The 16,959-nt window shown below is 45.8% G+C and overlaps 1 protein-coding gene across 6 annotated transcripts in view; it reads left to right on the top strand.

Moving 5' to 3' along the window:
- The window catches only part of CABP1 (calcium binding protein 1), a 26,650-nt gene extending 9,691 nt beyond the window's left edge, over window positions 1-16,959 (top strand). For 2 of the 6 annotated variants that reach the window (XM_030285815.4, XM_012578146.5), the window contains exons 2-8: window positions 3,310-3,558; window positions 8,150-8,326; window positions 11,859-11,889; window positions 12,556-12,699; window positions 13,953-14,062; window positions 14,476-14,623; window positions 16,339-16,959. In XM_030285815.4, coding sequence (XP_030141675.1) covers window positions 3,514-3,558; window positions 8,150-8,326; window positions 11,859-11,889; window positions 12,556-12,699; window positions 13,953-14,062; window positions 14,476-14,623; window positions 16,339-16,364 — 681 coding nt within the window. In that variant the 5' untranslated portion in view covers window positions 3,310-3,513 and the 3' untranslated portion in view covers window positions 16,365-16,959. The remainder of the gene's footprint in view (window positions 1-3,309; window positions 3,559-8,149; window positions 8,327-11,858; window positions 11,890-12,555; window positions 12,700-13,952; window positions 14,063-14,475; window positions 14,624-16,338) is intronic. The other 4 variants (XM_030285813.4, XM_030285816.4, XM_072936217.1 and 1 more) reach the window with 3 other exon arrangements.

Raw genomic sequence — 16,959 nt, 5'->3', positions numbered from 1 at the left:
ACCTAAATCATTCCATGTTCCATGCCAAGTCAGCCAGCCTTCTCCCTTCCATGTGCTCAGGTCAGTCAGTGTGCCAAATGCTTCTTTCCCATGAGCTGACACCTTGCTCTGTGCCAAGCTGCATCCCTTGAGGTCTCTGCTCTCCACCTTGGGCCTCGGGAGAATGGGAGGGATGCATGAACAGCAGCAAGACCTGCATTTCACAAAGTTCTTACAGATTTTTAGAAAGTTTACAGCAGAGACACAGACCTTAAAAGAACAGTGTGATTGCCACAAAGAACAGTGTGGGAAAACCAGTATACATGCATGTGCAGCCCTCCCACATGCATACTGACTACCCCAGATATAGGCATACCCACAGATCAGCACCTACACAGAAATGTTTCTGACACACTTATTCTCAGCATCTTATTCTCTTACAGCAGCGTCAGTTGGAGGAAGGGAGAAAATATGCTCCTTCTAACCTAATCTTCTGATGACCTTTCTGCCAACTCCACTTTCCTTGCCTATCTTTAAGCTGCTTGTGGTGGTGATGGGAACAAGATCCCACTATAGAGTGATTTTCCTCCTCAGAGCTCAGCAGGGGCTGTCTGCTAGATTGTGGTATCCTGCCCGGTTGCTCTTAAGACAGTCAGGGTAAATAAGGAGATAAAAAAATTGTTTATGATTGCATCTCTTGGGCCTCTTGCATCTCCACTAAAGTTCTTACAGAGTTGAAGGATTTGTGACTGTTCTCCAAACCTGGTGCACATGGGCTCCTATTCCCTCTTCCCTTCCTGCCAAGCCTGGCAGGAGGTCTCAGCCCTCTCACTCTGCCCTGCACATTTCCTACAACTGCCTGTAACTGTAGGGAAGAAAGCTGGAGAGTAGGCAAACACAGCAATGGCTGTAGCTGGCTCTGAATGCTCTGGTACAAGACAGTATTTAGAGAGTCACCATCTCGCTGAGAGGCTTTTAGAGCTCAGTAAGACACACTCCACAGCTGTATTCCAAAGCTGTCCCACAGTAGTCTGGGAACTGTGATGGATTTTTCTGGCAGGAGATGTCTGACTCCTTTCTTTCCCTCCCTCTCTCTGGACAATGTGGGAGATGGGCACTTCTCAGTTGCAGGGTGTTCCTGGCCTCTGTGCTTCCTGTCAGGGAGAAAGATTCATTAGCAGCAGAAAGGCAATTCTCTCTCCTCTCTGCTCTGGAATTGAAGTAATTTGTCTCAGGAAGGAGCCCAGGCGCCTCACTCGCTGTGTGGCAGCTTCTGCTCAAGGGACACAAGCACTTCGTCAATAAACAAGGAGCCTGGGGGATGGCTCCAGATGACAGAGGACATTATTAATGACTGGCACTTTGTCAGAGGGTAGATCAGCCTCCCATTAGCTGCGTTAAGAGGGGAAAGAGAAATAGGTCTAAAGATGGAAGCCCGAGAGCAGTTGGGAGTTTCAGCATCCTCCTGCGAAGACCACACTGCAAGGCCCAGGGCTGGCACAGCCCCCAGGGAGTGACTGTATTTTTCCTCAGCATCTCTTGCAGCAGCAGGAGACAGGCCCAGCTCTGGAAGAGTTTTGCTTTCCACCCTAGCATGGGTGGGCTCTGTTATGGAGGTCTTCCCCTCTGTCCCACTCTCAGTCAGCCCTGGGTACAAGGGGTGTCTTCCAGCATGTCCTGCTGCAGTTTCATGTTTTGGAGAGCCTGTGGAGCTTTGTGGAGCTCCTACCAACATCATTTAATAAAGAAGGCATTGAGGGAATCTAAGAGGAGGCTGTCCCACTGTCTTCACTCTTGAGAAGCTGTTAGTACAAGGAAGAGCAATAAACACCATTCCCTATGGCCATGCACTTCTGTCTGTGACTAACTGGAGAAGCTGTGGACTTTTGTCATACTTAGACTCTTAAACTCATCTCCTTAGGTGGAAGAAGCCTCTAAGCTCTAAAGCAACTGTTGAGTCACCTTAGAATCATACTTAATTTGCCACAGCACCATCAGGGTGGAAGGAGAAATCCTTGCTTTGTTTTGACATTGGCAGTTCATCCTTCTCTGTCCTACAGCCCTAGAGCTGCCAGGAGAGTGAATCCTTGGCTCCTTCACAAAAAGCATGTGGTGCAAGTACTCAGCCTGTGGAGCAGGTCTTTGTAGAAGCTTTTGTTTGGAACCACACTTGCAAACAAAGATGCGAAATCTTTCAGCCCAACACCCGAGTGTCCAACCAGCCTGCTGAAAAACAGGGTGTAAGATCAGTGTCATCCTGGTCTCCAAGGTGTTTGAAGGAAGTAGCTCTTCATACTTCTTATCACAGTGGAGCTGCAGCTGTGGTGCCTTCACAGCTAAAGCTGCATTCACTATCCTGCTCAGATACTATTGCCTGAGTGAGATTATATGGTTTTTGTGCAATTTAAGTCTCTTCAGACTGAATGCTTTTATGCTCAGCCTGAGATCAGGAGAAAATATACTGGGGACTCATCCCTTTTCTTTCAGAGATTATTCTACACTACAGGCATAAAGTCCAAAGTTTAGAGCCACCTCTAGGCTCAGGTGCCTCTGATTTATTCCAGGACTTGTGCTCTTGCAAATGAAATTAATGGATCTGACATCAAAATTCTTTGATTCACATTATCTTACCTGGGGCTGTTTAGATTTAAGATTCAGGTCTGAGCCCATCTTCGCAGACTTGTGTGGGTTAAACTGCCAATTGATTTTTACTTGCAGAAAGCTGGAGAAACTTTACTGCAAGAGTGGCTCAACGTCTCTCCCTTGTGGTTAAATATTACTGTCCTGGGACTGAGAGTGTTGTAGGGTCCCAGGACAGCTGTCTCCAGGCTTGCTTCCACCGTGACAGAAAAAAAATCAGACACTTCTAGGTCTGCTGGTATTTATAAGCTGAAACAGGTCTCACCCAAGTAAATTTCTGCTCCGAAACAAGCTGTGGTCTGCTCCAAGCCCCTAAGTGGATTGCCTTCTGGCCAGCCTAGCGCTGTGGTGATTGAAAAGCCGAGAGGAGTTAGAAGGGGGGTGGGTAGGGATGCAGTGTTCAGAAGCTGTGTGGACCCAAACTAGCTAGATTCACGGAACTCATCACTGAAATCACTTCTTGCATTGCCTCTCTGTTTTAATTCTCCCTGAAACAGCCCTCTCCTATGAGCAAAACAATCTTGCCTGCAGATTGAGGGGGGTGGGAGGGATTTGAACATTAATCTGATGTAGATTATACATCCGCCTCCCTCTCTCCCCCCTTCTCACTCACTCTCTCTCTCCCTCTCTCTCCCTCTCTTTCTGTCTGTTTCTCTCCCCTCCCTCTCCTTCCTGCTTCATCTCTTCAAGAAAGTGAACATAAAGTAAAATACGGAGAGAGAGAGGCAGAGAGAGAAAAAGCTCCCTGAAGAGGGAAAGCCCCAGCAGCCAGTAGCTGTTTGGATTTGCCTGGTGCTGCCTTTCTTGCTTTGCTCCCAAGGAATACCTTTAATGGGATCAATTGCTTCAGTTCCTTTATAACCAAGTCCACCGGAAAGGCAGCTTCAACATATTATGGGCAACTGTGTGAAGTCTCCTCTGAGAAACCTCTCTAAAAAGGTATGTTCCCCGAATCAAAATGCACTGTGCATTTCCAGCCCTGCTTCTTGGGATGGGTGACATTGTGGGCAGATGAGAATGGGAGGTGGGAGAAACACAGAGATGAGTATGAAGGATTCAGTTTCTTCACCAGACTTTTTCTGTAAGAGCTGCTCATGCAAGTGCAGCCAGTAGAGCCCAGGATGCTGAGAGCCATAATATGTATAAATAAATGTGTGTGTAGGCTTGTGTCCTGCTCACTGTGTGTGTACAGCTCTCCTCTGGGTACTTGCAAGCATGTGCTTGTCGATGTGCACAGTGTGCTGACACACTTCTGTCAGGGCATCTTGATGTGTGGGTGTATGTGTGAGCTTGTGCGTGTGCACGTGCTTTGGCTGAGAGTTACCTGCTTGAGCAATCACGTGTGTCATGGGTGTAGGGACATTTATGCATGTGTAGTGAAGGGTCACGAGTCTGCACGAGTTGCCATTGCTGTGTAAGAGTATGCACACCTATGGGACCATCTGAGGTACGTGTGTGTCCTTAGCTCTTTACGTCTCTGCATTGCATCCCGAGTGCCTGAGCAGGTTTACTCTAAGTGCAGAAGTGGGGCATTTCTGTCTATCACACACATGCCCTTGCTTGTATGGTGCTGTGTGTGCTCACCTGCTGGTGCACGTCCTCACAGAAGTCTGTGTGTAGACATGCACATGTTTTTATGTCTGTCCATCCTTGCATATGAAACAATTTGTTTTGTTGGTATGTGTTTGGATACAGAAGCATGTTCTTCTCTCTGTTCTGCTTGTCCATGCATCTGCTTGTGAGTGGATACACTAGGCCCTGGCTGTGTGTTTGTGCATCATGTTGCACATCAGTGTGGCCCATGTGTCTACATGCTTGGGCCCAGCTGGACTTCACCTGCGAGCTGCCACGTGTATCTGTTAGGATTCAGCCCACAGTCTATTCTGCTGAGGTTTTGCAGTGGTCCTGGGGCAAACTAAATCCAGGAATAATTCTGCTGTTTTGGACTGGGTTGAAATGAGAGTGACATGCCCCAGAAACATTTCCTGTTTGACTGAGGAAGATCTTACAGCACTGTGTACCTGTCAACCACACGGTTCTCACTTGGCATTGCTGCAAATCTAACAGCTCAGCAAAAAGCTATGCAGTTCATTCTCCATTATAAAGTTATGCTGATCATCCAAAGTATTGCAATGAGATGCTGCCTCTGTGGAGACCTTGATGACAGTGAAATGCCACTGCCATCAAGATGCTTTATCCAGGAGATCTTACCGCCTGGGAAAGCTTCTCTGTGAGAGAGCTGTCTGGGAGAAGACCTCCATCGTGGAGTTTCCTTTGGCTGCATTTTGGCATCTTCTGTTTAGAAACACAATTTACTTGTTATCTTGGCTGCTGTAAAGAAAGCCAGTAATGGCTGTGGGGGAGCTGGGGTACTTGATGAGGGAATTCATTACCAAGCATTTAGGCAGTGCTGAGACCAGTCCTAGGTCAGGGTGACCTGCAGGGAGATGTAGAAATAGCTGAGGTTCACCCAAATGTTGCACATATGAAAAATGAACTTGGTTGCTTGTAGGTTGCCTTCAACTTGGAATAAAGGGAGTTGGCTGCAGCTGTACAAGGCGATTACAATTAAAGTCTGACAGGTAGCCAGGCTGCTTGAATTGAAGTAGATTCAAGAACCTGTAAATTGTGTTGTCAGTCTTTGAAGTAATTTATGGCTTTATTCCTAAAAGCTGCTTCAAATAACTCACTTTGTGCCCACTTACAAGGCCTGGGATGTCAGGACTGAAGATCAAAAGTTGTTGCAAAGCTGAATTAGAGAATTTCTCAGACATCAGTCTAGTGAGCTATGAAATAAGGCACTCATCCTGATAGGTCCTGGTACTCGGCCATTCTTTTCATCGCAACAGGCATGATAATAGTGGAGACTTTGCAGATCAGTCTTAACATTGCCCAGTTTCACTTGGCTGTTATATGATCCCAGTAGTTTATCTCAGATTTTACTTTGAGCAAACTCATTTTGCTGAACTGTTAAAGAGGAGGGACTGCAGACAACATGTGTGGAAGCTGCTCTTGAGTGACAGTCTGAACTCTTGAATACATGATTTCAACCCAAAATTTGGGGTTCACTCCCAGGCACCAGCTGGCTTGATCTAGGTATAGATGACACCAGGTTACCTTGCTTGTTCAGGCTTTGACTCCCTGTCTTTTGCTGGAAGCTTCAGTTTCCTGTTTTCACGATGTCCCTGCAAGTGACTGTGGAAGCTATCCTGGCTGCTTTTCCCTCCAAGAGATACTGCAGCTGGGATTGAGGCCCCTCTTGGCTTGCTGTTCTGCAAAGTCCCTCTGACACTCAAGCCCAAAATGAAGTGAATCCTGGTGTGCTTCTGCTGCACAGAAATTAAAAGCTTTGACATGCAGGTCCCTCACTTTACCACACCTCTCCACCACTATGGCCGTCTCTAAATCAACCAGGTCTCTTCCCACTCCATAATCTGCTGGTCTGACACAGCCAAGAGCTGGACTTGTCCAGGAAGGTTAATGGTCCTTCACTAAGAAAGGACTGGGAAAGCCTGATCTCCCCAGTCCTATTCTTGCATTGTCTTTGTCATGCATACTGCTGTTTCCCCTGTAGTGGGTGGCTGATGTTTCTTTGCCCCATACCAATATCACATCTCCCTTGCCCTGTCTTCTGCGATGTAGAAGGAGCATGGTGAAGGGAACCTGAGTGGATATTTTCAGAAGAACCTGTAAGACTGCTGCCAGAGGGAACACTGAATGCCATAAATCCTGCCTGCAGTGACAGGGCAGAGCAGGGAGCCTCACTGAGATGTTCACCTTGGTATTCTGGCACTGCAGCAGTTTGTCTGGTCACAGTCCTCAGTGGCTCAACTGTTTGTCAAACTGGCAGCCTCTATTGAGACAGAAAAATAATGGGGTGACTATTATGAGGTACTGCTGTATAGCTTGGTAATAAACTATTGACTGGAAGTGTCAGCAAATTAACATTTGGGGCTGTGGGGCTTTGCATCCTTCATGTGGCTTCACTGGAAGTAAACACAGAACTGATGTGGGGTATTTAAGTGATTCATATTATTTGGTATATTAAACTGAAAGATGTGCCAGGAAATAAAGCTGATAATTTTGAAAATATATTGCATTGATGTCACAAAGCTGTGTAGCTCAACACAGATGTCTTGACATTTAGCTGAGCTAGTAATATGCCATTTGTGGATGGATGCTCATCTTTTGGTTTTTTAAGGACAAATGTCTTAGGTGTCAGAATTAATCAGAGACCGATTCCTTTCTCAGCCACGACTGCAATGAAAATGCTTTTCTGCTTCATCATTTTCTTTCTCCCTGGCTTGCTTTTTGAGTTATTTTTGTTTTGATGTTTGATATTCACATGACATTATACATGAGCAGATTGGTGTAAGACTGTGTACAAAAAGGCAAATTACAAACCATGCATGCAATGTAATAGCACATGGCAGACACAGCAAGTAGATACAATAGTCTCAGACAAGTGTGAATGGGGGGTGTTTGTGTCTGGTCTTTTAGCCTGAAAATTTACCTCAGGCTTTCAGGAAAGGGTTAATAGAAACTCTGACAAGTGACAGAGCTTCTCTGATCACCCCTGGGAGTACTGGCTGTAAAAGTAGAATCATTCCTGAAGAGAAATCTAATGTATGATTAATGTTTATTCTGTAAAACCAAGGGTCCTGTGGGTTGTGTTGGCTTTTTATAGTTGCATGGGAATATCAGGATAAGAGTTTTTTTGCAGAGCCAGGGAAATGCATTTCTATAAAAGGAAAGCAGCGCCTCCTTATAAAATCCAGTGCTGGATTCTGTTCTGGAGCCTTAGCTTAGCAGGACGTGTGCACTTAGAAAATGTGCAATTGCAAACACTCAAAAATGTCATGCCCGTGTCTGATCTCCACTTTGGGACTGTCAGTGATTAAAAGAGGCCAAGGCAATAAGTGCCTCAAACGGTGAGGATGTAACTAATTAGTAGCTGCACAAGGCAGCGTGAGCCTGCAGTTGGCAGGGCCACCTGATGCTGTAAATGGACTTCTGAAAACGTGATAAAGCGTGTGATGCTGTGTTGCTGAAAAGTAACGTGGTGCCTGTGCCGTGGCTTTGTGCAGGCTCTGCCTGGTCTCCTGGGGATACCCTGGCCAAGCCGGCAGGTTGGTCTGCCCGGGGCACAGGCTGGCACACGTACTGTTCAGTTGGGATGTGCTTGTCCTTTGCAGCTTGTCCAAGGCAGTGTTAACTCGGGCTGATTGTGGGAGTGTGGCACTTTGGGCTGTGTCTGGGTAGATGTGAGCACTGCTGAGAGTTTGATGTAATTTCAAAGAGAAATTCTCGTGGTTGGTTTTTCTTTCAGCTTTTGAAAGTGAACTCCTGGACTTACTGCTTCTGTACAAATCCTAATAAGCCGGGGGGGCGGGGGGACGCAGTGTGCACCAGATGAAAGAAATTTAGCAATTATGTCTCTGCGAGGCGGTTCAGTAAAACTTCAGAGGAACGAGATGGGGAGGTAACATGGTCTGTTGTGTTGTTTGCTTGCTGCTGGTTGGCTGGGAAGATCCGCCATGACGAGAAGACGAGCTATAAAGCTGTCCAGACGAGCGAAGAGGGGTCGTCGGCTGGCGAGTACCAGGGTCCGCTGATGGTGCTGGCCCAGAACTGCGCCGTCATGCACAACCTGCTGGGGCCAGCATGCATCTTCCTGAGGAAGGGCTTCGCAGAAAACAGGCAGCCTGTACGTAAGTTACACCCAGCGGGGCGAGACACGCACAAAGCCACGTGGACGCGAGTCGGGGATGCGGAGCCGCCCCCGTGCTCCGTCTGCGTGGAGCTCTGTGACTCCCAGCCCTGGATCTCGAGCATCCCGGCTCCAGCTCCAAGTGCAAATACAGTCACAGGCAAATGTCTAACCTGAAGGATGTGCACATACCCTTGTGCCTAAATACCAAGAAAGGAGGATTCTAAACTTGCAGCTATGGAAAATAGATCCAAACCTACACTCGAGTAGCCGTTATACGAATTCAGGAAAAGGTTTTAGGACTTCATGACTTGCATAACCATATGGACTTTTCCTGAGTCCAGTTCTTAAAGCTCTTTTTCCAGCAAGACGCCCATCTCTCATTCCCAGCTCAGATTAGCATTTAAAGCCTAAATTGCCAGTTAAATGCAAATCAGGGCATCTGTATTGGGAACAAGCTGTCCATATTTGATACTGTTCCTACCAGTTCACGGTGAGCACGCTAGTATCAGCAGATACAAGCAGACAGCTGCCTCCTCACAGATACCCAGACACAACCTCCTGTGCATTGGCATACCTAGCCTGACACTGCAGCAATCCCAGCCAGTTAAACTGAGGAACATCAGGCTATCCTTGTATTTGCAAATAGTGCCAGGCTACCAAATGTTATTACCCTCCCACACAGAGAGAGAGAAATAGCAAAAGCACTTCTATTCATTCAGTCACACCTATTGTAACTAGGTGCTCATATGCATCCAGTGTATGTATTTATATACAAACCATAAAAATATGTGCTTGTATGTATGCACCCCAATATTGTGTCTTTACAGGAACTAAATGATATTTTTGCCCCCAAATAACATGAATTTAATGACAAGCAGAATTTAATATGATTAACGCACCTTTTATGGATATGTATGAGTGAATATGCGCATTGCCAGATATTTACCCAGTGCCTTGCATGTTCTTGTGGTGAAACAAAGCTCACCCCAATTGCCTCAGAACCAGAGGTTTATTGCCTCTGTAAGAAACCTGTGCTTTACTTGTGTGTTGATATGGTCATCTACAGCTGTAGGAGACATGTAGGTTTTTATTTCTGAAAACTCTGCTTCAACCAGCAACTCAAAAAAGAGTAATTATGTGTCATTATTGATCAAAAAAAGGCTTTTGATCTTCCTAACCTTCAGCCATTAAGTGATCACACAGTCCCTGTGCCAGGTCACTAAAACATGAAACACCTCTCGCACAAGTACACTTGCTGACCTGCACAGAGCACCTGTCACAGGAGATAGGTCCAGCTCCCTAGTGGACAGCTGGACAAGTGTCCATCCTGCTTAGGCCATGGAAGCTCACTGTACCCTGAGAGGTCTCCAAAATAGGATTAGTGATGTCTCTAAGTACCCTGATGTAGAATAAGTGCATCTAATACATAGCTTTACTTTTACTGACTCTCTAGGCCGACAGGATTTCTTGTACATAGAACAGAAATAAATGAGGGTAAGACCATTAAGTATAATGGACTCTCTGGGGGTCACCTCTGCTCATATCTAGGATCTAAACTCTTGGAATAGTTTTATTTCTTTTCTCATATATTTTCCGAAAGCTTTAGAGAGATTCAGCACATTTTATCCCAAGCAATTTTACTCCTTAATCATTTTAGGGGATCTTTCAAATTTAAAACAGAAAACCTCTTCCTGATGTTAGTTATCACTTGAGTCAGATTTTTGGAGGGACATAAGCCCTCCCCCTCCTTCTGCATTTGCAATCTCTGGCAAATGCAAATTCTTTGGTGTGCAAAATTAGAGACAGTGCTGAAGCCCCCACTTCTGACAAGTGTCACTGATGTCAGTTACAATGTGTTCTTCAGAGAGGGAGGAGGAGGAGGAGGATGGTTTTGTGAGGACTGTGCTGGAGGAGGGCCCGGATCCTACCCTGGCCCCTCTCACAAGACAGTAGCTACCACGGGTGAGTCATGACACCCTTTGTACCACGGCACTGGTGCTCACAGCCCTGCACCTGCTGTGCACCCAGCCACTATCTCCAGGGATCACTGTTTGCAGTGGAATAAAGTGCACAAGGTGCTGGAACTTATAATGGGTGGTTTTCTTCTGTTATTTTGCCTAAGGCAGGAGGGCAATTATGCCTCCTGCAGCCGGTCTGAGGAGTTTGAATTGTTTTATTACTTGGTATTGATGAAGCAGAACAAATGGGATGACATGTTTGAAAATACCAGGTCTGTGAAGGATGAAACGGCAGAGCCAGCACGCTCTGACAGTTCCATCCAGCACAGAGATGCCTCTGGGAAGGTTATGAGTGGCAAGCTGGTCATTTCTCTGGCACAGCCCACTTCTGCACAGACGTAAACCAGTATGCGTCCTAGTTTGCTATGCACTCTGAGCAGCTGCCATTAGAGTTTCCAGAGGAGCCTGGGTTAAATAGCAAAGAATCATCCTTCTCAAACGGATCAAAGGCACCGTCTCTAGGCACATGTGGTGAGGCTGGAGGACACCTGGAAGGCAAGGAGAAACTCCTCACAGTTGAGAGGAAAAGCTGAGAGTGAGACGACAAAAGAGATCGCGTTTCCGTGTTTCCAAATTCTCAGATGTTTTGGATTTGCCTGGGAGCCCATGAGATGAATTAGAAAGAGCATTTAAACCAGAAAGCAGTGCATTTCCATGCTCACATCTTCTTCCTGGTGCAGTGTTGGACTTTCCTATACTCTTATATCCTCCCCCTTCTTCAGAGAAATTCAAATTGGATGTTTGAAGTTGCAGTGTTTCCTGAACATGGTGAATCCTTGTCCTGTTTAATTTGTAGATGACCTTGATGATGGATATGTTGTGTGTCTGCCTTCATGACTGGTTTCAAAATGCTTGTATATGGAGTTGAGGCTGGAGGGAAGGGGGAAATTACTACCTTTTTTTTGGGACAGATTGTAGGAGACATCACTGAGACATTGACTGTGAGAAACCTCATGGCTGTTGCTGTCCTGCCAGAAGGACAGAGATCAAGCAGTGATCTGAGCAGATGATGGTCTAAACCTGCTGGTTACAAGGACTGCTTCCAGCTGCTTTGATCTGTGTGTGTCAGCGGGAGTGGCAGTAGAAATACAATCAGAGCTCCAGAGGAGATCATAACTGCTACAGGGACAGTCTCTGCTCCAGAACTTGGTGCTGGGGAATGATGAAGCAGCTTCATGAAGGTGCCAGTAATACCATCAGTGGGGAGGCCACAAATCATGCTGTGTTGGTCCAGGTCTATTCTGTTCAGGGACCACCTGTCATTCCTCTGTCCACCAGATGAGAGGGAGAGGGGCTTGCAGAGAAATCTGTGCAGATTAACACCCCTCTCTTTGGGAAGGAAAGCTGGGAAGCCTTCCTAGGTAGATGGTATTAAACATGTCATCACCTTCTTGTTTCTTCTCTCACTTTCTGGCTTGTTCCAGAATCCTTTGTACCAACAAGTGCTATTTTGAAACTATGTTTGTGGCCAATGAATGTCTTTAACATAATGTGTTCTCTTTTTGCAGGATAGAGAGCTGCGTCCGGAAGAAATTGAAGGTAAAATTTGTTGCTCCTTCTTTGTCCTCTTTCTCCCTGCCCAGTGAAAACCTATTGGCTGGCCCTTTCATGATGGTCCCCATGGGTTAAAATGATTTGGGGCAAATCAAGGGAGATGATTACTAGAATAATTCCTGGAAACCCCAGCAAAAGAAATAATGTATAAAACTGAAAGAGTTCTGACTGTGAAGGAATTTGCATCCATTCCATATTCTTCAGGGTGAGAGGATAAATAAGTAATGGGATATTGGCTGTGAGAGAACTCCAGCTCCCACAGAAAATGTTGTGGAGCATGATACTATAATATGACTCCAAGGAAGCTGTCTTACCTGCTAATTCCTACAGTGAGAGGTATATAATAGATGCAGAGGTAAATGTTGGAAAAACATACTAGTTGCAGTTTCTTTAGGGAGCACAGTTTAGCAATGAGAAGCATATTTGATGCTCGTAGTCCAAGCAAGCTTTCCAGCCAGGAATGGGCCAGCAGCACTGCTGACAGAAGAGCTTAACTTTGCTCCAGTCATTGCCTCATGCAGGGAGATCTGGTGGGAAAATGCTGAGTATCTTAGAGAGTCTGGCTTCATAAAGTGCTGTTTATTCTGGGGAGTTTTCTTGGGAAAGGTATTTCAAGCTGTCACTGACAACATTGTTCTTCCTTTCCTGCAGAATTAAGAGAAGCCTTTAAGGAGTTTGATAAAGACAAGGATGGGTTTATTAACTGCAGGGACCTGGGGAACTGCATGCGCACTATGGGCTACATGCCTACTGAGATGGAGCTAATAGAGCTATCCCAGCAGATCAACATGAACTGTGAGTAATACACACCCAGCTGTACCTGCCTGTTGCTGCTGCACCCTGCATAATTTCCTCAGGCTCTCTTAGTCTCTGGCTGCCTCTTTTCCTTTGGATTTTTCCCCTCTTCTTTGGTTCTGATTTTCATTTCTTACCATCTCTCCTGTTTGTTTGTGGTCCCTAGAAGTCGATGCCTTTGTTTTTGCTTATCAAAGGGACTGTGTGGACTGTACTGTATATGGGAACAGTGAGTGGAAGGGTTGTCCTTCTTGCTTCTGTTGTCAGGTATAAAACTGCCCTTAATGTGTGCAGTCAGGCACCGGTGCACAGGTTCTGTGTGTTGTCACATTGAAGCTGCTGTCAGATGGTGTCGGACTGAAGAGCAAGCCTGGGAAGATTGGGATGCTTCATTTAGATGGGTGATGGATGGGCTGTTGGTCTGTGGTGGTTTTTTGTGTATCTGCTGTGTGCCTGGGGATGGGCCGTGAGTGAGCTGTGCTGGCAGCATCAGATGGGAGTATCTGCTGCAGTCATGGAAAAATGTGACAAATGCATCTGATTCACTGTAACTGTGTTTGTGACCCTTGTCTTTCACCATCGTTTTTGTCAGCTCTCATCTGTGGCAGGGCAGGGTATCACCCTCAGCCAGGTGGGGAGAAGCATATTTAGTGTATGTTATTTCTAACACGGGATTATGTTAAAAGGACAAATTACTTGGTCAAGGAAACGAGAACAGCTGTGACATATTCAACCAGTCGCACACAAAAGCAGCTGATAAACCTGGCACACAACTGCTTGGGAATTTGAGAGTGTTGCTGACAGCTCTCAGGGCACTAATAAGTAAAAGAACTAATACAATGAATAAACAGTTGGACATACATTAGCTGCTGTAATGGAGCAGGACTGCATCACTGCTGCAGGGCACTGCCCAGGCTCTGCAGGAACATCACGCTGTGCCCTTGCTATGCCCTTTGGCACAGGCGCAGCAGAGTGTTGCTATAAGCACTAGAGCGATCAAGCCTCTGATATGTACTATGTGATGCAATAAGGGTGTGACAGTCCATGGCAGCCCAGGATGGAATAGCTTGGGCTCATTCTGCCCAGCCCGTAATGCAGAAGATACCTCTCATTTTCCTTCCACTGTCCCACACCTTCTGCGCTTTGCTTCCTGAAGGGCCAAGTGCTCTCTGAGGCACACAGAAATGCAAAGTGAGTCCTGGTCTTGGCTAACTTATGGAGTTCTTACACACAATCTTTCATCTTGTCCCAAGTGGGTGGCCATGTGGATTTTGAAGATTTTGTTGAGCTGATGGGACCAAAACTTCTAGCGGAGACTGCAGACATGATTGGTGTAAAAGAACTCCGTGATGCCTTCAGAGAGGTGAGTGATCTCGTGTGCATGCCCCCAGAGAAGTGAGCAACACAAGACAGGATAGAGAGAAGACTCACTGGAGAAGAGAAGAGGAGGAGGAGAGAGCAGCACAGTGGAACATCTAGAAAGAGCCCAGTCAGGCATGGAATAAGGGAAGAGCAGAGAATATTGCTAAGATAAGGGAACTCTTGAGGCAAGGAAAAGAAAAGAAAAGCTGGTGCAGACACAGCATTTGCAAGGGTTTTCTGAGGAGAAAAGACAGACTGGATCCAAAAGATACTCAAAGAAGAAAAAGGAGGGACTTGGAAGGAATGGAGAAAATACAGGGCACTCAGGAGCAAGACAATACAAAAACCAATCCAGAGCAATATCTGTTTCCCTTAACTGTATTTCCCCTGCTGGTATTTTTCATGTACTTGCAGTTTGACACCAATGGAGATGGGGAAATCAGCACCAGTGAGCTGCGAGAAGCCATGAAAAAACTTCTAGGGCAGCAGGTGGGTCACCGGGATATTGAAGAGATCATCCGGGACGTGGATCTGAATGGAGATGGGCGTGTTGATTTTGAAGGTGAGAAGGGATCAATGCTCACTGTCCATCTCTCCTGGTGTGAGTCAGTTTCAAATCAGAAGCTGAAGACTTGCATGCTCAGATCTCAGGGTTCTGAAATATGGAGAAAAAATAACTTTATTTTTTCAGTCAGATGAATTGTTCATTTGTGTATCATCTCTTGCTTCATCTCAGGTTCAATTGGATCTCCATAATTCTAGCATGATAAGAGATAAAACCTGTCATACAGAAACAGATCCTGGTGCACACATGCTGTGCCTGCAATTGTTTTATGGGGCATTTTCCTTTCTTTAAATCTATTGCAAGAGCTGTGGGGTGGCTGAATTGCTTTGGAGAATGCATTGCACCTTCCATTTCCTCTGGCTCACCTTTGTTATATGGCTTTAGAGAGAATTTGTTTCTGTGCCTTTATGCCAGAAGATGGTCACATGCTAGCTGTGCTCACTAAGGCTGCAGATATCTGATCCATAGGTGTCATGTTAAATCCTAGAGATAATTAATTTCTTCTCACACTTTTCATGCCAGAAGGACTTTGAAAAATAAGAGTGGTTAGGCTACTATCCTAGCCATTAGCTGTGGCAGGAGCAATATTAATAGAGCCCAGGGTTTCTGGCAAGGAAGCAGCTGATATCAGACAGCTAAGAAGATGTAAGAGCTGGAAGGTGTGAGAGTGTGGCAGGCTGCTTTTTCCCCTGGTAGAAATCCAGATGTCCCTTTGCAGTAAGGGTGAAGTACAGGAACTATAAAATTAAAGTAAAATGGATATAATTTTTTTGGCTCAGCAGTATTCCTGGGTCTCCTACATGACAAAGCATCTCAGTCCTCAGGATTACTGAAGCCTCTGAGGGCTTTGAAAACATTAGAATACCACCAGTGTCTTCCTAGAAAGTATCTGGTAGCTGCGGTTGTTCTAATGCACTGGCTGATTACAGACAGTAGCTCTCCTTGTTTCCCACAGCTAAATTATGTTAGACAGCTAAAATACATGAAATGCTATCCCAGTATCAATTTCTCTGTGAGTTACCACTTTAGTTGTCAAAGGACACTTCTATCAACGGAAAAGGAGAAGTAAAGGGGGTAATTTCCACTGCCCTGCTCTTTACAGAGTCATTAGTTCTTCAGCAATTCAAGTGCAGAATGAAAACACATTTATATTTGATGGCATTTACGCTCATTTTGAACAATTGCAATTGTCTTCAAAAACTTCAGGGTAGTCAAGAAATAGATCCAGGGTATCCTTACAGTTAACATGTATCTTTAAATACAAGAAGTCCCTTAAAGTGAACTTTTCTCTGCAAGAATGCCTGTATAGATACTGGCACAACACTCATGCTTTCCCACACTGGTATCTCTGTGAACTGGCAAGTTTGCTAAGAAATCATACTGTGTTCCCAAAACTGTAAATCAAGGTTCCCTGAAGTTACAGTGAAGGGAGACAATGCTTGCTGTAGTGTTGCACAAAGAGTTGCTTGTGCAAACAAGACCGTAGGTGGCTGGGAAGGAGTCCAAGGCAATGAATTGACCTGCTGGAGGGATCTTATCACCATATCTAATGCAAGGACTAAAGCCCATGTTGTGGGAGCTCTCAGGGCCAGTTTTGGAGCACACAGACTTTGCTGGCAGCCTGGGGACTCCCAGTCTCACCCTGAATGAGAGCTGGGCTGGAGACCATGGATGCCTTCTGGTTCAGGGCTGTCTTGTGTTGTTGGTTGCAGAGTTTGTTCGCATGATGTCCCGTTGAAGATTATTCTCAGCTAAAGAAGAATCAGCACCTTAGAGAGGGCAGAAGAGGACCTAGATGGAGCATCTAGCCCCGATGTTCCTACACGAAGGTTTATCGGCTGGCTGCAATTCGGACATTGCAAGATGACCTGCTGCTCCTCCCTCATGGTGGTCCCCATGCCCCTCCACCCTTTCACACTGTGAAAGACTTGCAACTTCCTACAACTGGAACCATTCCTTGAAGAAGATTGCAGGAAACTGCAGGGCCAGGACTTGCCATGATGCTTTCATGGAATATTTGCAACTTTAGACTCCTCCTCCCCAGCTTTATTCTCCCACCAGCTGCTGCAAAGCAAAAGCAGGAGAAATCCTCTTGGCTTGGTGGATGAGAGCAAAGCCATTGGGACTGGTGGCAGCCTCAGGGCGTGCTCTGCACTTCTGGGTTTCCCTTGGTGAACCGTGTCTGTGTTTGCTGTCTCAGTGTGTGTCTATCTATGTGGAGTTATTTATGCTTCCCCAACACTTATTTGCATCTCCTATGGTTATGTTTACCAAAAGTAAATTCAAATATATGTCTTGCAAGGGGAAAGTGATAAATATGCACGTTGAAATGA

This window comes from Taeniopygia guttata, chromosome 15 (assembly GCF_048771995.1).
Source record: "Taeniopygia guttata chromosome 15, bTaeGut7.mat, whole genome shotgun sequence".
NCBI lineage: Eukaryota > Metazoa > Chordata > Aves > Passeriformes > Estrildidae > Taeniopygia > Taeniopygia guttata.
The sequence above is the reverse complement of the archived record's forward strand: the minus strand, read 5'-3'. Positions and strand labels throughout refer to the sequence as shown.